Raw genomic sequence first — 23,673 nt, 5'->3', positions numbered from 1 at the left:
GTGTGTGTGTGTGTGTGTGTGTGTGTGTGTGTGTGTGTGTGTGTGTGTGTGTGTGTGTGTGTGTGTGTGTGTGTGTGTGTGTGTGTGTGTGTGTGTGTGTGTGTGTGTGTGTGTGGTACTGTATTGACCTGTAGCTGACTGTAAAATCCCCAGGGTTCATTCATTTAAAAGGCATAGTCCACCCCCAAAAATACTTTTTTTCCAATGGATTAGTCACCCCATGGAGACTTGAATTCATGGATATGTTTTAGTTTTTGTCTCATTCCTAAAACAATGATTTGATGACTGGCAACGGTTCCAGTAGGAGACACAAAGAGTCTTTTTTTTGTATCTCCTACCGGAACCGCTGCCTACCGGTCCACTGGTCATCACATTATTGGTTTAGGAATGAGACAAAAACGAAAGAAATATCCATGAATTCAAGTCTCCATGGGGTAGCCTCGGAAACCCATGCCTTTTTTTTTGTTTCAAAAGAAAAAAAGCCTGGGAGAACCTTGCAGGAACGCTGGTCTTAGGACCTTGTTATCTCCTAACCGATCAGAGTGCTCCAAACCCAGGCGCTGGAATCCAGCGCCTGGGTTTGGCTCCGCCCTTCAAGACCATCGATTGGGCTCGTTCTTTCAGTCTACCATGGGGTGACTGATCTATAGAAAAAAAGTGTCCCTTTAATGGACCCTTTCGGGTGCCATTTGTGCACTCTCAGAGTTAAACGAACACTCAGGATTAATCGATTCGAGAACCAAACATTCTAATTCTGACATTGTGTACTGACTGGCTGTTGACCTTTACAGACTGATAAAATTAAAGGGTTCTAGTATAGGGTGACCAGACGTCCCGGTTTGGCCGGGACTGTCCTGTTTTCAAGCTGCGTTTCCCAGAGTCCTGACCAATATTATATCTCTAAAACATTGTCCCGGTTTTCAACACGCACTATGTAATCATGTCTAAACATGCACCAATCAGAAAACATCAACAAATGCATTGCGTGTCTGAGGCTGATGTTTGTCAATCAATCATGTGTCGCCTGTCTGTCTGTGTGTATACATGTGCGCGTGCATGGACATGCATGAATGGGCGTGCGCGTGCATTGGATTTAAGGGTCCTGGTTTGAGGGGCTGAATAGGTCACCCTGTCCCTGTTCTAGTGTCTAGCTAGAGTTGACAAGAGACGTGCTCATCATCAATGAAGAAATTATTAATTCAGCAGGCGGGGGGGGCATATCAAACGACTAATACTAAAAAAGTATTGATCGACTATAAGGTCAAATCAAATGATTAAATAGATTACTGGAAGGCCGCATCGCATAATATGCGCTTCGCATCGCATATTTCGCAACTTTTTGCATATCGCATATTTCTGCATATTTCACAACTTTCCGCATATTTCGCATCTTCCCGCAATTTCACCGCATAAAATTGCAAAAAATCCCGCATATTTCATCGCAAAATCAAGGATTTTAGCCTGCATAATCAAGAGTTTTAGCCCGCATAATCAAGGATTTTTGCCCACGTTTTTCTGGAGGGTCTAGTTAAGAGTTGGACAAGCTTGGGTTCAGATGAACTAGGAGACAAAACCCAGAATGTTTTTGAAAAGCTGTTACAATGAAGAACATTCCACATCATATACAGAGAGGAATGTCTTTGAATCTACAGTTTAATGATGGATTAGCTGCTACTTGTAGCCACAACTACAAATAAAAGACGTTGACATGTTTACACATGCCAGGCTTCTTTACATCAGTGGTTCTCAAAGTGCGGTCCGGGGACCCCCAGGGGCCCTTAGGAGTGTTCCAGGGGGTCCCCGGCTAAATGAGTAACTATAGCATCACCATAAGTTCTACCACATTAGACATTTGCTTTCTGGAAATAGCAGATTAGTCATGTTGTGACATTGTAGATCTGCTATTTTCTAACAGAAGGAATATTTTTGACAAACTTTATCAACACATATCTTCTTTGGGGGTCCCTGGCACAAAATATTTTCCACGGCCAAATACATCATTTAATTTGGGGGTCCTTGACCCTAAAACGTTTGAGGAACCACTGTCCTAATATACAGAATAATTGTGGATAATTTGCTACTTGTACTACAAATAAAAGGCACTGACACGTGTATAGTATATATTACACCTGCCAGAGTTCTTTATATACTATGGTTTAATCAGTAGAATACTAACAACACAATATTATTACTAAGCAAGCTGAACACCAAAATATTCCAGAGTATAGGATAGGCGCGGTTACAAACACATAATACATATAGTACAGTAACTATATGAGGGCATTTTGGACCAAATAGACAACTTCACATTGAGGTGCCCACTCTTCCTCAGTGCCCACTTTCTTTTAATGCCCTCTCTTCCTTAGTGCAGTGGTTCTAAACCGTTTGAGGCTGCGACCCCCCAAAATCATCATATTTGAACTGGGGACCCCCCAAAATCATCATATTTGAACTGAGGACCCCCCAAAATAATCATATTTGAACTGGGGACTCCACAAAATAATCATATTTGAACTGGGGGGGACTCCCAGTTGAGTTGAAGCATTACATTTAGTTAGTAAATATTGTAAAAAAAAATAGCTGATCTACTGTGAGCTTGTAGATCTTTTTTTTTTCTTCTTTCTTATATTATTTGACAATTTGGCCAATATTTAACCAGTTTTTACAACAATAATTTGTTGATTACTTTTGATACAGTAATGCTCTTTTTTTGGGGGGGTATTAAAAAGGTCTTAAAAATGTCCGAACCCACTCTCCCTTATAGTGCCCACTCTTCTTGTTACCAATTAAACAACAACAACAACAACAACAACAACAACAACAACAACAACAACAACAACAACAACAAGAACAACCCTCGAGTAGGTCTCAAAGTGGGGGGGGGGGCAGCCTGCATGGGACCCTCAGCCTTCCTTGAGGGGGGGGGGTCTTTACAGGGGGGACCCTTTACAGGTCTGCAACTGTGAGAGTGTAACAAATGTAACCAAATGGACCCATGCGGGTCCATTTGGTTACATTTGTTACACTCTCACAGTTAAAGGGACATTCAGGAAATTAACATTTAAAAAAAAGTTTGACAACCAACAGGTTAGTACTAGTAGGGTATAAATAAACACCATATCCTTCATCAGAAAAAACATAATGATCTTTATGTGTATCTTCTTACCTTCTTGTCCCTGGACGGTTACTGTAAACACACAGATACAAATCCATAACACGCTCTTCTGGAAGTTCTGCGTGACACCGTGCATGGTTTCCATTAATACATAAGAGTTATTAACTTATTAATAGATGCAAGGTGCATAATAACAGCCCGCCTCAGCCTCACACTAAACTGTGTTCTTCTGCCGCTGAACTGACTCTGATTCTGAACTTCTGCTCAAAGTTGTTGCTCCTTCTTGTTCCAGCCCCCTTGCTGCGCTGTGATTGGCTCCTCCCGCGTGTCAATCACATCACACATTTCAAGCGTTCCATTCTCCATATTTGGGCAGCGCTAGGGGGGGCGGGGACTGTGATGACTCTCAGGTCAGCTGGTCCGATGACGCGGGACTGCACTGGGTCCCAAACCAGGGGTCGCGGACCCATTTTGGGGGGCATTTTTATGGGTCGTACGTAAATATATATTATATATATTTATTTTTACATTTCCTACACTTTTTCAATTATTACTATTTCAAAATATTAAAAAAAAAAAAAAAATGATTTCAGAACTAAATGTTTTTTTTTTCCATAAGAACTCCAGGAAAAACACATAAATATAGAAAACAACATAGACAAATAGTGAAAGTAGCAGACTTATAAGCTATCCTGGCAATTTGCACTATTTATTAAATAGAGCTTGAAGTGGTTATTAATTCATACAGTGGTTATTAATTCATACAGTCCTAGAGAGAGAGACAACAAATATGTCTTTTGTACCTTGAGCTGAAAAAGTTTGGCTCCATTGTAGGTGTTGTCCCAGCATTTGCCGTGAAACACTGCCATCCTGTGGTGAAACTGTGCAATTACAAAAACAGAACATTATTTTGTTTTGTAGTATGTTGTAGACAAAGGCTCTGGTAGTATATAATATATAGAGTATAGTATATATAGTATATACTATAGGCTTCTCAGTTTGTTCCAGGGTTGACAAATTAATAAAAATAACATAATGATATGACAAAATGGCCACTGATATAAAACCAAGGTACCATAACAAAGTGACTGTGCTATGTCAATCAGAATCATCTTTATTGTCACATCATAGGTTTACAGGTGTAAGGCACTGGGGGAAATTGTTTGTTGTGCTTCATTTAAACTAGTATAGTATCCTGCACATGTTTCTCTGTTTTTATGTTTCTCTCCTTGCTCTCCCTGCCCTCACCCCCCTCTTTTTTGCCCTCTCTCTTCCTGAGAAAAACAAAAATGATGGAGCTTTGCACAAAAAAAATATTTCATACAGTACACTTCTTTACACCTGTAAACCTGTGATGTGACAATAAAAGTGATTCTAAATACATAAAGGAATGAATGAATACATAAACAAACATGACACTCTGTTTACACACACATTTGCACTCAAAGGACCACAACGGAAATAAACTCTCAAGCCTTTGTGTGTGTGTGTGTGTGTGTGTGTGTGTGTGTGTGTGTGTGTGTGTGTGTGTGTGTGTGTGTGTGTGTGTGTGTGTGTGTGTGTGTTAGCATTTGGACAGATATGTAGGCTACATGTACTGTATGCAGGGCCGGACCCTGAGTGCATGGGGACAAGCCCCCCCCCCCCCCCCCCCCCCCCCTCCCTCCAATCCTAAAACACAAATGCATGATGCCGGTGACCTCAACCAGCCAGAACCACACACATACACTGCATACACTCCAGTTAGTTTCTTACTTTATTGACACAATTGTATAGAACATCGGGTCCAAACAATAATCAAAAACCCATGAATAAAACCATTAAAATGTACATAAAAAAATATACAATACACAAAACTGTGTATGGTAAATATAAAATCCCTTAACTCATACAACAGAAGCTTTCTGTTGCTCCAGAAGTGACAGGCAGACATGTAGCGTACACATGGTTCGGTTCCTCTGCTTTTAGAGTCCCAAAACAAACTAGTATGGCTACTTCTTGGCCTCAATCACAAAACCCATCTAACCCCTGTTCATTTTGCTAGGATTGGATGGCTTATGGGTTGAGGACAGAGTACAGCAACTTGCTATGGGCCTGGTCTTCAAGATACACCACAACATTGGGATCCCCCTGTATTTGTCAAAATATTAATATCTAAGTCCATGATCATAACACCAGAGGCAGCTCCACGAATCATGTTCAAACCTTTTTTGGCTCAACAAAGGGAATGAACTCGTTCTCATGCTATTCATCAAAAATGTGGAATGCCCTACCAAAAGGAGTAAAGGAGCGTAAAACCCTACTCACTTTCAAAACTGCCCTAAAGATACACCTTCAGGAGGCTGCAATTCCAAACTGGCCCCTGTCTAAGTCTTAACCTTGCCCCCCCCCCTTTCTTTTTCTTCTCTTGCACATATTTTTCACTCTTCATACCAGTAACCTGTAAGCTGATTGTATGACATTCTGTATATATCTGTCTGTCTCTTATATGTCATCATGATTTGTGTGCATGGGGATCTCATCTTAAACAAGCTCAGTGCTTTAATGAGTCTTCCAGTTTAATAGACCTTGTGTTGTGAATGTGTACTTCCATGTACTGTTGTTCTCATGTCTTACTAAATAAAGTACATCAATCAATCAAAACAAAGACTGAGCTCAGATCAGTGAACCCTCTGATGTCTTGGAATGTGAGGACACACACCAGTGTTGGGCAGTAACAAGTTACTTTAATATATTACTGTAATATTATCATTTTACCCCTAACAAGTAGTGTAAGGCAGGTGTCTTCAACGGTTTCAGGCCAAGGACCCCCTAGCTGAGAAAGAGAGATAAAGCAGGGACCCCCCTCCTCTATATTGTATAAAATTGTGTTTCAGATTAAACTTTTTTTGTTCTCTTGGTCTTTCTGCTCTTTCCTCCCTCTACGCCTCTTTGCCAAAAAATAGCCGATCTACAAGCTCACAACGCCTTGCGCTGCGAGGCGTTGTGAGCTTGTAGATCTGCTATTTTTGGCTCAAGTTCTCCTCAGAAAAGGGATATTAGGGTACAAGTGGTTAAGGTAAAAAATAATAATCATAACACAAACATTTGGCAGACCCCCTGTAGTAACTCTGAGGACCCCCTAGGGGTCCCAAACCCCCTGTTGAAGACCCCTGGTGTAAGGTATTACTCTCAGAAAACATTATTTTAGTAGTAATAACATCTTCTACAGCTTCCGGGCCTCCTGGCTTTGGAACACATTACCTGAGAATCTAAAAGACTTGCAAAATCAGTGATAGAATCAGTGCCTGCTCTATGTACTATTCTAACCCCGGATTTGAACCCGGTTTCCTGCACAAGTGTTGAATGCTTTTGAAAATAGCAGATCTACAAGCTCAAAATGCATCACAATGTGTGGCATTGTGCGCTTGTAGATCTGCTATTTTCAAATGGCCGAAATGTATATAGGGTTGAAGTGGTTAATGTATGTTTTGTAATAATAATCAAAATCTTCAAAGTAACCAGTAACTAAGGTTTTTAAATAATTGTAGTGGAGTAAAAGTTACAATATTTGCCTCTGAGATGTAGTGGAGCAGTAGCCTACTGAAAATTGTACTCTAGTAATACTGATAGTAAAGTCAAAATACCTCAAACGTATACTTATAAGTACAGTAGCCTACTTGAGTAGCCCACATGTAGCCAGCCTACTTTACACCACTTTGTGTGTGTGTGTGTGTGTGTGTGTGTGTGTGTGTGTGTGTGTGTGTGTGTGTGTGTGTGTGTGTGTGTGTGTGTGTTTGGTGTGGTGTGGTGTGGTGTGGTGTGGTGTGGTGTGGTGTGTGTGTGTGTGTGTGTGTGTGTGTGTGTGTGTGTGTGTGTGTGTGTGTGTGTGTGTGTGTGTGTGTGTTGTGTGCATGCAATGCGTGCAGCGGCACGGTAGATTTGCACATCGCGTGCGAAGCCGCGGCGTCTCGTGACAGAGCGGGAAACAGATGCTGCGCGAGCGGCTCTGAGCGGCTCGAGCTGCAGAGAGAGAGAGAGAGAGAGAGAGAGAGAGAGAGAGAGAGAGAGAGAGAGAGAGAGAGAGAGAGAGAACATGGATTATTATCGTTATAACTGCCGTTAAAAACACGGTGAGTAAAACCTATATAATATTGCATTTACAGTTATTATAGTGTTCTTGTTTTATATTATTGTGTGTTTGTTTAGTGCGTCTGTTGGCGAGAGAGTGGAGTGGAGTGGAGCGCGTGCGTAAAGCGGCGCGCGCTGACAGAACACAGACGTCAGTTGGAGGAGAGAACCACCGAGGCACGCTACTGCGTGACAGCACGCTACACTGTGTGTGTGTGTGTGTGTGTGTGTGTGTGTGTGTGTGTGTGTGTGTGTGTGTGTGTGTGTGTGTGTGTGTGTGTGTGTGTGTGTGTGTGTGTGTGTGTCTCTCTTTCTTTATAGTTTTTCGTCGCATGCATAGTATTTGTTTTAGTTGTTGACTTTAAAACAGGTTCTCATTTCGGTTGCATTATTAACATAATGGGGAAACTATACCGCCTGACATTATGTCTTTACATTGGTCTATTATATTCTGTTCTGTTCTGATGATAAAGCTGGTATACTGTACTTTTAACATTATAAACTATAGATAGACATGATGTTATATCTAAGCTATTGGCTGATAGTGTCATGTCATTTTTTCATCACTCAAGTTCATAGTTTCGTTTCCCAGTTCAGTTCAGTTTAATCAACTGAAACCAATAGATACACAGTCTGTGTGTGTGTGTGTGTGTGTGTGTGTGTGTGTGTGTGTGTGTGTGTGTGTGTGTGTGTGTGTGTGTGTGTGTGTGTGTGTGTGTGTGTGTGTACAAAAATATAATCTTTTTTATATAATGATTACTATCATCTATTTAACACTGTTACTGAACAAACACTCTATAGTAATGATAACTATCACAATATAGAGCTATTTAACACTGTTACTGAACACACACTCTATAGTAATGATTACTATCACAATACAGAGCTATTTAACAACAACAAAAGAAAATCACTTTCTGCGCCTTTAATTGAAAAAGTAATTGTTCAAAATTAATCAATATTTGCAGCTACATGCATCCATGTCTTATACAGCTTCATGGCTAGCGGCACAAAAGTCTGTTGGTTGTCCCCTTGGGGGAGATTAGATGAATCTATCATTACTCCTCCTGTTAAACCACCCCCACAGTGTCCAGGTGGAGGAGGTTTGACTGGTCATCCATGAGAGCGTCCAGCTTCCCCGCTACATTATACGCGCCTTCATCACGTGCGTGTGTGCGTGTGTGTGTGTGTGTGTGTGTGTGTGTGTGTGTGTGTGTGTGTGTGTGTGTGTGTGTGTGTGTGCGCGTGCGTGCCTGTGTGTGTGTGTGTGTGTGTGTGCGTGTGTGTGTGCGTGCGTGCCTGTGTGTGTGTGTGTGTGTGTGTGCGTGTGTGTGTGCGTGCGTGCCTGTGTGTGTGTGTGTGTGTGTGTGCGTGTGTGTGTGCGTGCGTGCCTGTGTGTGTGTGTGTATGTGCAGGGAGGGGCGATGGCGGCCACTGAGGTCACCGCGGCGTCTCCAGGGGATGCAGGGATGCTGAAGGACGAGGGGGCGGGGCCTAGTGACAAGGAGGCGGAGCCTAGTGACAAGACTCCAGTCATCCTGCGCCTGCAGCCCGTCCTGCAAGGGTTAAGATTATATAATAATTATTATGTTTAATCAAACAAATAATTATAAATGATTATTCATTCAGATGCACCTGCAGCCGTCTTGCATGATGGATAAGATGGTCTCTGCACAGGGACGTGCACAGATAGACTCTAGGTGGAGCTAGAGCACCTGCCCTTTACCCTCTTGACCAGAAGTGCCCTTTTTTCAGTTTACAGCAGGGGTCTTCAACAGGGGGTCCGGGACCCCTAGGGGGTCCTCAGAGTTACTACAGGGGGTCCGCCAATTCTTTATGTGATATTATTTTTCTTTTTACCATAACCACTCGAAACCTAGCATCCCTTTTTTGAGGAGAACTTTAGCCAAAAATAGCAGATCTACAAGCCCACAACGCCTCGCGCTGCGAGGCGTTGTGGGCTTGTAGATCGGCTATTTTTGGCAAAGAGGTATAGGTGTAGAGGGAAAAAAGAGCAGACCAAGTCAACAAAAAAAAGTATCATTTACTTGAGCACCTGCCCCTCAAAATGTCTGTGCACGCCACTGTCTCTGCATGTTTGCGTTGTAAATGCAATGTTACAACAAGATCATAGAATGCCCTGGAGCAGTGGTTTTCAACCTTTTTCATGCCAAGGACCCCTAAATTGATATACATGTGGCCGCTGACCCCCATCTGATTTTTTTTGTGTGCCAGGGACCCCCAGAAGTAAAGATTTGAGTTAAAAATGTTCGCTTTGTAAATATATATTCAAAGATTTGCACACATTTTCCAGGATTTTTCAAAAATAGCAGATCTACAAGCTCATAGCGCAGCACTCGGTGCCGTGCTATGAGCTTGTAGATCTGCTATTTTTGAATAGCCAAAACTAGGTGCTTAAAATGATTGTGACGCTATGTTAACTCATTTAGCTGGGGACCCCCTGGTGCCCCTCCAAGGACCACTGGTGGTCCCCGGACCACTGGTTGAAAACCACTAGCCCTGGAGGAGAAATCTTTTTAAATGCAATATCTTCCTAGCCTGGTAAACCCTCCCTCCCGAAATCTCATTTCCATTTGATTCCAGGAGTGAGTCTGGCCTGATTGCCCATTGTGGGAGTTTTTTGCGGAATTACCAACTAACCGAGCCAATCAGCGTCCTCGCTCATTGTTTTGTGATTGACAGCGGGGGTAGGCCAATCAGGTGGAACCAGAGTGGTTCACACGTCATTAATCAATACGCCTTTCATACAAGCTGCTCATTAACATCAAAGACAAACCAATTACTCCTGGTGTTAATCGCTGCAGTGGCTTAATTGGACATCAAAGGGCCACTTGGACATCAAAGCTACATTACTCCCGCCCATTTCCAGCCCACAGCCAAATTGCCCATATAGGTCTGCAGGCCAGACTCACTCCTGAAATAAAATACAATTGAGATTTCTGGAGGGAGGGTCACGCCATTACCGCAACGACGACCAGGCAAGCTCTACCGCCGTATCAAATGCCTGAACGCCCGATTTCTGCCCGGCTACCATCACACTGTTGAACAAGGCATGCATACCACCAGCCTGAGGTGGCTTTTAACCAAATTAGGGCTGTCGAAGTTAACTAGATTAAATGCAATTAACTCACCGTTATGTTAATCGCGATTAATCACAATTAATCGCATATTTATTCATTTATTTTAGCCATTTGGCATACCCATAGTTATAGGACACTCTCAGTGAGCATGCTCCATATGTGCTGCTGGCATGTGTTGTGGATTTCCATGGTCATTGTAGATGTTAAAGGAGTAGTTCACCCAAAAAATGACTTATGTTCTATCAATTACACACCCCATGAAGCCTTGAATTCGTGGAGATGTTTTTGTTTTTGTCGCATTCCTAAGCCAATAATTTGATGACTTGAGTCTCCCACCAGAGACTCCGCCGGTCATAAAATTATTGGCTTGGGAATGTGGTGAGTCCATTGAGGCTGCTGTTGTATGGAGTAGAATCTGAAGAAATCTCACAATGATAATAATTATGTGGGTTCTGTCGCCCTCTGCAGGGTAAATGAAGACATTACTGACACAGGCACCACTGTCCTGGCCATAGAGACACACCATGGTAAGATAGAGTTTTGTTTACTATATCTGTCAGCCGGTATATCAGTCTGGCTCTAATTGTTGCTGACGATGACTTTCTTCTCGTCTCATAGATGACGATGACGTGGAGGGTGATGAGGTGGAGTACGGCTACCCCATCTCCTGTGGTGACAGCAGAGCAGTTCTGCTCTTCAAGAAGTTTGTGTGTCCTGGAATCAACGTCCGCTGTGTCAAGGTACACACACTGACACACACCTAAACCACTGACCTAATACACATCACACTGATACACACCTAAACCACTGACCTAATACACATCACACTGACACACACCTAAACCACTGACCTAATACACATCACACTGATACACACCTAAACCACTGACCTAATACACATCACACTGACACACACCTAAACCACTGACCTAATACACATCACACTGACACACACCTAAACCACTGACCTTATACACATCACACTGACACACACCTAAACCACTGACCTAATACACATCACACTGATACACACCTAAACCACTGACCTAATACACATCACACTGATACACACCTAAACCACTGACCTAATACACATCACACTGATACACCCCTAAACCACTGACCTAATACACATCACACTGATACACACCTAAACCACTGACCTAATACACATCACACTGACACACACCTAAACCACTGACCTAATACACATCACACTGATACACACCTAAACCACTGACCTAATACACATCACACTGATACACACACCTAAACCACTGACCTAATACACATCACACTGATACACACACCTAAACCACTGACCTAATACACATCACACTGATACACACCTAAACCACTGACCTAATACACATCACACTGATACACACCTAAACCACTGGCCTAATACACATCACACTGACACACACCTAAACCACTGACCTAATACACATCACACTGATACACACATAAACCACTGACCTAATACACATCACACTGACACACACCTAAACCACTGACCTAATACACATCACACTGATACACACCTAAACCACTGACCTAATACACATCACACTGATACACACCTAAACCACTGACCTAATACACATCACACTGATACACACCTAAACCACTGACCTAATACACATCACACTGATACACACCTAAACCACTGACCTAATACACATCACACTGATACACACCTAAACCACTGACCTAATACACATCACACTGATACACACCTAAACCACTGACCTAATACACATCACACTGACACACACCTAAACCACTGACCTAATACACATCACACTGACACACACCTAAACCACTGACCTAATACACATCACACTGACACACACCTAAACCACTGACCTAATACACATCACACTGATACACCCCTAAACCACTGACCTAATACACATCACACTGATACACACCTAAACCACTGACCTAATACACATCACACTGATACACACCTAAACCACTGACCTAATACACATCACACTGATACACACCTAAACCACTGACCTAATACACATCACACTGATACACACCTAAACCACTGACCTAATACACATCACACTGATACACACCTAAACCACTGACCTAATACACATCACACTGACACACACCTAAACCACTGACCTAATACACATCACACTGACACACACCTAAACCACTGACCTAATACACATCACACTGATACACACCTAAACCACTGACCTAATACACATCACACTGATACACACACCTAAACCACTGACCTAATACACATCACACTGATACACACACCTAAACCACTGACCTAATACACATCACACTGACACACACATAAATACCCGTTTATATCATTTAGTTCAGGGGTCTTCAACGTTTTCAGGCCAAGGACCCCCTAGCTGAGAGAGAAATTAAGCAGGGACCCCCTACTCTATATTGTATAAAATTGTGTTTTAGTTCAGACCTTTCTGCTGTCTTTTCCCTCTACGCCAAACACGTCTTTACCAAAAATAATAATAAAATAATAAAATAGCCGATCTACAAGCTCACAACGCCTCGCGCTGCGAGGCGTTGTGAGCTTGTAGATCGGCTATTTTTGTGTTTTAGTTTTAGTTCAAACTTTTCTGCTGTCTTTTCCCTCTACACCAAACACGTCTTTACCAAAAATAGCCGATCTACAAGCTCACAACGCCTCGCGCTGCGAGGCGTTGTGAGCTTGTAGATCGGCTATTTTTGGCTAAAGTTCTCCTCAGAAAAGAGATGCTAGGGTTCAAGTGGTTAAGGTAAGAAATATATATATATATCACACAAAGATTTGACGGACCCCCTGTATTAACTCTGAGGACCCCCTAGGGGTCCCGGACCCCCTGTTGAAGACCCCTGATTTAGTACCATGGTGTTGCTTACTGAAAATTAGAGGCCGACTGATGCCAGATTGTTCTCCGGTTTTGGCTTTTGGCAAAAACCTGAAACATTTTCTAATCAAGTTAAAAAAGTACAGATTTGATTAATGTTACCATTTTAGAACCTTTAAGCATGCAAATAAATGATAATAAACACTGAACTTTATTTCATTTCACCACTAAAGTCCTAATGATGACCCATGCCCAAATTAAACCCAAATGAAGGACACCAGTTTTAAAGTGGTTAACATTGGGACACATTGGCTGCACAGTTGCCAGTGTCATCAAAAAGTCAAACAATAGTTATTTTCAACGAGCCACACCCAGGCCTAGTGCAATGTGGTATAAATGATCCAGTGCTAAAGTATTGTGAGGATCACCGCCAGTTGCACATTCATAATATTTCTGTAGCATGACTATAGACCTCTCTCACCCCCAACCAGGTGATTATCCTTACATTGAAGTCATTCACATTCATCTCCACACTCTCCACTGTGGATTCACCAGAGCTGTTGGTGTTTATCTGGAACAGAGCCTAGCTCTAACCACAAGGCCACTGAGCTGGTCCAATGTACATACAGTAGCTGCATACAATATCTTTCTTTTCTTTGACGCGTGTCTTTTTCTGTATTTTCTCCTTGCTCTCCCTGCCTCCCTTTCTTTCTTTATTTTTTTCTTTCCTGAAAACAACAAAATGATAGAGCTTGCACACACAAACAAAAGTGATGTGATGATCCTCATTGTGATTGTTCCTCCACAGTTCAATGAGCAACTCATCAGCCCCAAGCAGTTTGTTCACCTGGCAGGGAAAGCCACTCTGAAGGACTGGAAGAGGGCCATCCGTCTGGGAGGGGTTATGCTCAGGTAGAGACATAAAACATCTGTCTGTTTCTCACTCAACAGGGGGGTGTGGGGGCTGAAAAAAATAATGCGTCAGCCCAGCAACCCTATGTATAAAGCATAGGCCACCACCTAGGTTGCACGCACCTCTATGAACTCTGCAGCCGCACTGAGGCCACTGCTGGAGAGCATCCCAGCCCAAACATTAACGTGACTTATAATTGGGCCGCGCAACCCGGAAATGACTGTAATAATCCTAAAACGGGAGCAAAAAAATATATATATATTTTTTTGGGGTGGCCCAGTGGCCCACCGGGCATTTGCCCGGTATGCCAAATGGCCAGTCCGCCCCTGCATACAGTATAAGTGTATACAGGGTATCTGCACATTTCTACTACAGTTACTTTAAGACTGTATTAATACCAAATTGGCCAAAATGTAACCTAAGAGAGAGGCAAACATTGTGAAAATAGCTGATCTACAATCTCACAACGCCTCGCGTTGTGAGCTCGTAGTTAGGCTATTTTCTGTGGAATCGAGCTTGTAGTTGGGCTATTTATCTGTGGAATCGAGTAAAATTCGAACTAAATTGAATGTCTCAACTCCTACAATTCCAAGTACTTGTCAGGGTTGGGGGGTCCCCAGTTCAAATATGATAATCTTGGGGGGTCCCCAGTTCAAATATAGGTAGAAGCAGGGTGCTACAACATTGAAACGCGCCCCCCCCCCCCCCCCCCCCCCCCCCCCCCCCGGTGACAAAGTTAACGGGTGGGGGGGGGGGGGGGTAACATCTCCAGGTGCTCTTCTGAGTACTAGACCAAAAAAGTTATGTGCACCCCTGCCTGGCATCTTATAGTGTGTATAGTTCAACGTACAGACTGATGATATCATGTTACTCTGGGGTATAATCGGTGCTCCGCTCTGTGTCGGGCTTTTTGCCCAAAAACATTCCACAGACAGAGGAGTGAGCAGGAGGATCAAATAACCACTGAGAGACTCTTCTCTCTTGTTCTGTCTCTTCATGTTGCCACTTGCTCTTAAAACTGTGAGTCAGCACTTTGACTTGAATATAGACTGAAGGTTAAAGGGCTAGTTCACCCTTCTATCCGTTAGTCACCCCATGGAGACTTGAATTCATGGATATTTTTTAAGTTTTTGTCTCATTCCTAAGACAATGATTTGATGACCAGCGGACCGGTAGGCAGCGGTTCCTGTAGGACAGTGGTTCTCAAACCTTTTCATGTCAAGGACCCCTAAATTGACACTTATTATTGAAAAGATAAGCCAGGGACCCCAAGATAAGCCAAGTACTGTCACGGTGCGAGGCCGGGAGGTGTAGGACCCAAGTGCGAGATGAGAGGCAGAGGCAATGCAGCTCGAATTAAAGTGTTTATTAGCGGCATCACAAAAGGAGTATGCAGCAAACAACGTCAGGTACAGGCAAAGACAGTCACCGGGGAATCAGTTAGAACAAGAAATAGACAAACAAGGAGTAAAGGGAAAACTACACTGGGAAAGCTAGGGGAACTTGATACAAGGCAACAATAAGTGAGGAGACAAAAGATTAACTCACACAACTACAATCAACGAACCAACAGAGAAATGTTTTCAAACAGAGGACTTAAATAGACACAGGACTAACTGGACACAGGTGAACTCAAAGACAATCAACACAGGGATTGGCTGGGAGACTAACAGGACACGGGTGGAGAACATAACTAATGAAAGGGAGGTGAGACAAGACAGGTAGCAACAACTAGACAGGAGACAGGAATACTAAGAACATAACTACACAATAAAAGTACAAGGAGAACCAAGGCAAATGGCAACAGAGTTACAACAATGCAAGAATAAATACAGAACATAATGAACAATGGCCTACACAGGCCTAAAGAACAGCCCTTAAGAGTCCAACACCATATATGTGCATTCAAGGTCCAAATAAGGGCACAGTCCACGGCCGAGAAGCGGACTGTGACAAGTACATTTTTCATTTCAGACTTTTACTTGTAATGGAGTATTTCTACATTGCAGTATTGATACTTTTACTTAAGTAAAACATTTGACGACACGTGGCACCGTTGGTTCTCCCTAAAGCAGTGGTTCTCAACCAGTGGTCCTTGAGGGGGTTCCAGGGGGTCCCCAGCCAAACTAATAGTTAGAAACCAAATTGACCCTTATATGTCTGTAACTCTGAGAGTGTACAAATGGAACCATATGGACCCTAACGGGTCCATTTGGTTCCATTTGTACACTCTCAGAGTTAAATGAACACTAATGGTGATACAGTGTAGATTGGGACCCCCAAGAAATCAAAGTGGTTGAGTCCCTGGCATATCTTTTCAAATGGGGGTCCGTGAGCTATCATGTGTCAATTTGGGGATCCTTGACGCGAAAAAGGTTGAAAACCACTGCCCTAAAGGAAGATGTGTTTCTCCCTACACACCCTACACACAGGAAGATGATGGACTCTGTTAACGCAATAAGACCCGAGGCCAAATTATACAATGTGTCTGTCGGGTGGAAACCTCCAAAAACTGTCCAAAACTGTTGCTTTTCAGGTTTCAAATTCAAAAATACCAAAAGTAGCAGATCGAGTTTTCTCAAAACATGTCGCTTCGCGTTTCGAGCTTGTAGATATGCTACTTTTGATGCTTTTGTGTGACGCTGTAGCATGCTCAAGTGTTTTTTGCGAAAACACACAAACAGTTAACATATGGAGATAAGAGGTTTCTGCCTTACAGCAACGATATGCCCATTAAGAGTTTTCTGAAAAGCTTATGTCGCTATATACAGTACATAGCTAAAATCTAAAATGACAACAGATGCTTTCCTGGTCTGAATGGGTTAAACTGTGTTTCTCCCTACACACACAGGAAGATGATGGACTCTGGTCAGATAGATTTCTACCAGCATGACACCGTCTGCACCAACACGTGTCGCAGCACCAAGTTTGACCTGATGATCAACAGCTCCCGTCTGCCCCCAGCAGGGGGCTCCACTGTGCTGCCCGGCCCCTCATCTCTGACCGCTGCTGAGCCTGCAGGAGGACAGCTGGCTCCCATGGCGGGTAAACACAAAGCCCAGTACTTTGGTCAAAGTGTAGAAACTCCTGGTCAAATATTACTCCAAGTGAAAGTTGCTCTGTCAAATTTGGGGCTCTAACCTGGGACCTTTCGCATCCCAGTTGGCATCTCTGCCCATTCAGCTATGTCAGCCCTAACAAACACAATTGAGTTAAAGTACTGGAGTACTTGTTTTAAAACAACATGCTTTTTAAAAATACTTATACATTCAAAAGTACAAATTACAGAGTACATTTTCTATTTAATATCAACGCATTGCTGTATTGAAACTTTTCCAAACCAATTGTTGATTCTCACCCTGAGAAACAATATGAAAATGTTATAATTGGATTCACTGCTTTATGCGTGATGCGTGATGTGTGTGTGTGTGTGTGTGTGTGTGTGTGTGTGTGTGTGTGTGTGTGTGTGTGTGTGTGTGTGTGTGTGTGATGTGGGTGGTCTTTAGGAGGAGAGGTGGTGAAGGTGGATCATTCACCTGAGGAGAAGGTCAGTGTCACAGAGGAGTGGAGCCATGGACCCCCACCTCCCACCTCCACCCCCACCCCCACCCCCACTGCAACCAACGGTCATGTTGACAAGAAGAAGAGACCTGACATGCCCGGTCAGTGCTTTACTTTGTCTGTTCATTTGGAAGGGACAGCACATATTGATGAACGTACAAAAACAATACAATGTATATATTATTATCTTATAAACTTTATTATAATCTGTTAAAAAGTGTTGCACACACACACACACACACACACACACACACACACACACACACACACACACACACACACACACACACACACACACACACACACACACACACACACACACACACACACTTTCACATGGAGTTTCCAACATGTTTATAATACTGTTATGTCATTATTTACAATGCTGTTAACGTAACGCCTGAGATTCAAACCCGGGTCTCCCGCGTGGAAAGCCAGCATCTTATCCGCTAGGCTAAAGGGGAATTCTCCCTGGGCTGGGGGAGATATTAAGGTTTTGCTCATCAGGCAGAGGCTCTGAGCCAATCAGCTACTGCTACATTAAGGGTGGATTCAGACTGGGTCCGATTGATTCGAACCGTTCCCGAGTACGATTGCCCTCTCCCAGCTGGCCAGCATTCACATTGGCCAAAATTCTTCCGTACTCGAGTACACTTCATTCAACAGTAATGGTAAATATGTGCCTCATGGGGGCGCCGTTGACTATGGGGCTTTGGGAGATAGAGAATGTCATTCACAGAAGAAGAGTCACTTGTCAGAGTTTCGGCGCAGCGCATCCGTGGGGGGATATGCGCACATGATCTGGCAACCCGGGAGGCAGTTCGTCCCATAGCTGGGCAGCCCCGTAACCATGGCGACAGTGTTTGACACAAAAACGCTAATAAGAAGCTGAGATTTGATGAAATTGAAAAACGGGCTTCACAGTTGTGTTCAGATGGTAATGGTCAATGGCTGTGTGCAAAATCAGAGCAATTGGTCCAGCCAGTGAGGAGAACCGGGTATCTTCACTCACGTACTCACCACTACTACAGAGGTTACTAGAATTATAGTATGATAGTATGATAATAAAGTTTGACTGTGTTCCCGACGTTGTCTTGAGTTATAATAATAACAGAACAACAATGCACAACCAAAGTAGTGTGTGCATTGGTCTTTGAAACCTCAAAATGTAACGTTGTCTCTCGCGTCTCTGTTATTATCAATATGATAGTCACGTCACTGATGCATCCTTGGTATTTTAGCAGTGACGTCACAGACTAATCCTTGGTATATTTATCCTTATATACACGTTCGCTACACATGTGTTCATGGCTCGCGCTACTCAAACACTAGCGGGATTATTATTTCTTGTCAACATTCAAGTAGAACTATGAGAAGGTATAACCCAGCTAAAATAATGCGTCATTGTTTATGTTTATGTTTTTATATGTTTATTAAACACATTATTATTAAAATACGGTAATGTTAATGTGTGTATCAGAGGAGTTTATAATAATAATATAATGTTAATGTGTGTAGCAGGGATGCTGGGTCTGTGGCAGGGTGTAGCAGAGGAGGGTCTGATGGGGGACGTGTTGTCCAGCATCCACACTGAGCTGCTGTCAGCTCTCAGAGGAGTGGAGAGCCGTGCTGACCAGTCCAGTCTGAACCACAAAGGTGAGACTGCACACTGCATGTGGTTTCATCATGAAGTAGTGGATTAATAACACTGACTCTGTATAGAGCACCGAAGTCTGACGTAATTTACACATCCTTTGTTTGTTTACCTGGTTCGCGGTTTTCCACCCCCATTCTGAATCCCCATAGACGTGTTTAATATCGCGTCAAATAGGAACTGTGTTCCAAAAATAAACAAATGTTGAGGTGAGAAAACGCTAATGTTACTTGCGCCGAATTAGTTACATTTTCTCCAGAAACAGACTGTATGAAATATAAGTGACTGACTATCATAAACGATACAGAACCTCCTCCCTGACAATATCGCCGAGACAGTTTGTTTATTTTTGGACCACAATTCTTATATGAGACGATTCTATGATGACCCAATGTTATGCTCCATAGAGAAATTACTTTACAAACCTGGGGATGAACGAGTGACGTCAGGACTTCTGTACTCTATGTCTGTGTGTGTGTGTCTGTTGGTTTGTCAGATGCGTTCATATTAACTCTCTCCCTCTGTGTGTGTGTGTGTGTGTGTGTGTGTGTGTGTGTGTGTGTGTGTGTGTGTGTGTGTGTGTGTGTGTGTGTGTGTGTGTGTGTGTGTGTGTGTGTGTGTGTGTGCGTGCGTGCGTGCGTGCGTGCGCGTGTGCGTGCGTGCGTGTGTGTGTGTGTGTGTCAGATGCGTTCATATTGAACTCTCTGTGTGAGACGTTTGGATTGTTAGACTCTGTGAAGAGAGCTCTGGAGCGAAGACGCACTAACTGTGAAGACACAACAACCCACACTACACACTTCTATGGTAAGAAGTGTACACAACACACACACTACACACTTCTAGGGTAAGAAGCATAGAAGTATAGAAGTACTTTAGACCAGGGGCTGCGGGGGCGGGGCGGTTGTCGGGGGGGGGGGGGGGGGGGGGGGGGGCGGAGTAATAAAATAAAAATACAAAAAGTGCAGCACCGCAGACAGCGTCACTTGGAATACATACATATAACGCTCTAAAGTATGGCACTTGGCACAGCGGCCCGTCAGAAAACAATAGTAGGATATAGTAGTTGGCATGACAGCCCATCAGACCATACACAGTTTGGCACAGCGGCAAAACATGTTGCTTAAACAAAAGGCAGCAAGTCAAGAACAATTACTTCTTTACAAAACCCAATAGCCAGGCTATACACATTCCAGTACAATAGCTCTTTTACTTTATTTCAAGCGTGGATTACAAAGCGTCTGAACGCGGTGTTACCGTGACGGAGACGGCGTTGGTTTATAGCCAAATCCGTCAGCGAGCCACATTTTAAAGTACGTTTCTAGCTCTTATGAGGACAGAGATAATCAAAAATGAATAAATACTACTTGTCAAGACACAAGTTAAAAGAGTTCAAAGATATGACAAGTCCAGGACTTATTTCCATTGTGGTCCTCATTAATTAAACTTTAATTATGTGTATGAATTTTTGTCCCTCAGTGCTGGAGGAGAGCTTGGGGGAACAGAAGGAGAAGGGCTACTATGGTGAGAGTCGTTCCCACAAGGCCGTGTCCTCCAAGCGGCCGCGGCTGCATCGCCACAACACCCCTACTGGCCAAACCCAGAACCTCACGCGGCACGGCGCCACCAGCGGCCCGGTGGTCCAGCCTCTAACCGCCGCCGGTCCGGCGGCGGCTCCTCAGGCCGAGCTGACCGCCAGCCCACAACGCTACAGACATCGCTCTGCGTCCGGAAGCGCGCAGGCGGGCAGGGACGGACATAACGCCACCCTGGAGGCCTGGGAGAGGCTCCACAGGCTGGGACAGGAGAGGGGGGAGGTAGAGGTCGACTCAGGGACCCGAGGGTCCCGGAAGGACGACCCAGACCCCAGACGACCACGACACGAGGGGCGACAGGATGAATATGTGCTCGGCTCAGAGCCGGCGGTTCGAGGGAAAAAGGTGTCAAAGAAACATAGAAAAATAGTTCACCTTTCAGAGAGGAGTGAGTTTGATCATCCTGACTGTGTCTGACAACCCAAACATTTTAACCATCTGACTTTGAATCATTATCACAACCATGAGAAGTCCATGTTTCCTGTTGTTTCAGCTGTGATATTCATGCTAATAGCCTAATAACACAGATGACATGACTTTTGAACGCAGTGACCGTTGATATGTTTGAACATTGTGCGCATCATTTGACTTCAAATGCAGTTGTTTTAATGCATATTTTCTCCACCTCTGTTGGCACGGCAGATTAATCATGTTATAGACACTTTTTATTTGTCTGCAGCCATACATTCATTGATCACTTTCAACTTTGCATACCTATCTTGGGTATGTCATACAGGCAAACATGTTCAAAAATGTCATTCTAAAAAAAAAGGGGGGGGGGGTGTTGAAACAGTAACTTGTTTTGCCACCCTCTAGTTTTTACCCATAAATTACACATCTGCAATAAACACTCTGTGTGCGTATAGTGTCATGTTCTAGGGGAATACATGACAAAAAGGGAGTCACATATGAGTACAACATTATGTTTGCATTATGTTTATTTAACTAGAATCATAGGAATCATGTGAACAAGTCAATAATCAGTCATGTATGCAGTGTGGAGATGTGTGGAATGTGTTGTGTGAGTGTTGTATAAAAAGGTGAAACCAAAACAGACAAAACATGGCCAGGCCCCAACGGTCCTTACGGTGCGTTTTAACAGCGGGCGATCAGGATAGTATTTTCCGGAAGTGCATTATATGTCTATAAGAGCCGGCAACTACTGGCGATAGGGCGAAGTGGGCGGGGGGGCAATGAAAGATGGATTTTCTTTATCTTTTGGACGATGTCGCCTGGCGATCGCCCGAGAGTCACCCGCTGTTAAAACGTACTGTTAGACTCTAGTGAAATCTAACATGAATAATGTTTAGTCTGTATAATGTTTTCATATGAACATAGTGAAAGAATATGTCATTACTCTGTGGTTAAAACAGACCCAACGGGCCAGCTGGAAACCTGGACCTGCCTGTGGAGTGGAAATGGAGAGAATGAGAGGTTTCAATGAGAGGTCCTTATATACGATAAAAGAAGCACTCTGGACAAGATGTACAAAACGCGCCTCCACTCAAAAACACTTTTCTGTGGAAACGGACCCTTAGACTCCAGTGAAATCTGACATGAGAAATGTTTTGTCTGATTAATCTTTTCATATGAGAATATGTGATTACTCTGTGGTTACATTTATTCTCTCATTAACCCATTAAGACCTGAGGCCGATCCTACAAATGTCTTCTAAATCCTAACAGTTTTCTGAAAAACCTATGTTTCTATATCAGTGGTGCTCAAACGCTTTCATGTCAAGGACCCCCAAAATGATATGTACAGTATTTGACCACGGACCCCCATCTTAAAATAGTTTGTTCCGGGGACCCCCAGAAGCAAAGACACAAATCGTGTATGGGGGTCCCTGGCACAAAGGATTTCCTGATGGTGGCGCCCCGCTGAATACATATTAATATGGGGGTCCCTGGCACAAAGGATTTCCTGATGGTGGTCCCCAGCTGAATACATATTAATATGGGGGTCCCTGATATGAAAAGGTTTGAGAATCAGGTATTTGTGACACATAATGTATTTTTCCCACATGATTAAAAGATGTTTCTAATGTTTGTAGTTGTTTGTAATACATATAATGTGGATGACACCTGTGTGTTGTATTTTATATAATTTATATACTTGTTTTGGATAAAGGGACATTTATTTCACTCAGGTTTGTATTTCTGTCCGGGACACTGAAACTGTTTCACCTTTTTACACACTGCCTCCATTTAATAAACTATCCTTGATGTTTGACTTTGAAAATAGTGTTGTTACTGTTGTTTGAAACAGAGACAATTTGTTCATGTATTTTAGTTTGTTTTCTCATTTTGACTTCCTTCCATGGAAACTGTTTAAATCTTTCTAAAACATGAAATTGAGTTAATAGCATCTCCAACACGGTGAGCAAGACTGAAGTTAATACATCCTTTTAACTTTGAGATTTAGAATAACTACAAAATGACATCATTCATCTTGCTTGGTTTCACAGGGTAGGTAATAACTACAAAATGACATCATTCAGAACTTGGGATGCGTCTCTCAGAACGTTCTTCTGACATTCCTGTAGCCCTGGATGTTCTGACTGTCTGAAGAAAGTTCAGACAGTGTGATCGGTCAGACGTTGGGTGGATATATACATATATTTAATGTTTCCTCATTCAGCCCAGGCTTAAGTCATGAGCGTTTTTTAGGCTAAATGCTAAAATTGGACACGCGGTCTGCTAGGATGGACAGGTTGGTTTTACAAGGATGGACAGGTTGCCAAGACCGTTGGTGGACTAAATGTCTTAAGGTATATTT

The 23,673-nt window shown here is 43.1% G+C and overlaps 2 protein-coding genes across 3 annotated transcripts in view; one reads left to right on the top strand and one right to left on the bottom strand.

Moving 5' to 3' along the window:
* LOC311040641 (uncharacterized protein) overlaps positions 1 to 3,322 on the bottom strand; it is a 41,960-nt gene extending 38,638 nt beyond the window's left edge. The window contains exon 1 of the mRNA XM_084050970.1: positions 3,167 to 3,322. Within this exon, the coding sequence (XP_083907096.1) occupies positions 3,167 to 3,260 (94 nt within the window). The 5' untranslated portion in view covers positions 3,261 to 3,322. The remainder of the gene's footprint in view (positions 1 to 3,166) is intronic.
* A 3,864-nt stretch (positions 3,323 to 7,186) lies between these two features.
* LOC311041966 (glucocorticoid modulatory element-binding protein 1-like) lies at positions 7,187 to 22,877 on the top strand. Of its 2 annotated transcripts, none has more exons than XM_084052461.1 (10): positions 7,187 to 7,227; positions 8,641 to 8,789; positions 10,795 to 10,853; positions 10,945 to 11,066; positions 13,984 to 14,087; positions 16,940 to 17,133; positions 17,595 to 17,750; positions 19,171 to 19,305; positions 19,988 to 20,107; positions 20,780 to 22,877. In XM_084052461.1, exons 2-10 carry the CDS (start codon positions 8,650 to 8,652, stop codon positions 21,310 to 21,312), a joined length of 1,563 nt encoding a protein of 520 aa, XP_083908587.1. In that variant the 5' UTR covers positions 7,187 to 7,227; positions 8,641 to 8,649; the 3' UTR covers positions 21,313 to 22,877. The 2 variants fall into 2 exon arrangements, with proteins under 2 accessions (XP_083908587.1, XP_083908586.1); XM_084052460.1 differs by having other exon boundaries at positions 19,168 to 19,305.
* The last annotated feature ends 796 nt before the right edge of the window (positions 22,878 to 23,673 follow it).

This window comes from Gymnoscopelus microlampas (genome assembly GCF_963454915.1).
Source record: "Gymnoscopelus microlampas genome assembly, chromosome: 3".
Classification (NCBI taxonomy): domain Eukaryota; kingdom Metazoa; phylum Chordata; class Actinopteri; order Myctophiformes; family Myctophidae; genus Gymnoscopelus; species Gymnoscopelus microlampas.
Note: the sequence above shows the minus strand (reverse complement) of the source record. Positions and strands in the feature narration are given on the sequence as shown.

What these genes read in the sequence shown, in the direction of transcription:
- LOC311041966 (XM_084052460.1), top strand. Translation starts at nt 8,650, where the DNA reads ATGGCGGCCACTGAGGTCACCGCGGCGTCTCCAGGGGATGCAGGGATG. An exon ending in GGCCATAGAGACACACCATG is followed by an intron (nt 10,854 to 10,944) that starts GTAAGATAGAGT and finishes CTCGTCTCATAG; the next exon opens with ATGACGATGACGTGGAGGGT. An exon ending in ACAGCTGGCTCCCATGGCGG is followed by an intron (nt 17,134 to 17,594) that starts GTAAACACAAAG and finishes GGTGGTCTTTAG; the next exon opens with GAGGAGAGGTGGTGAAGGTG.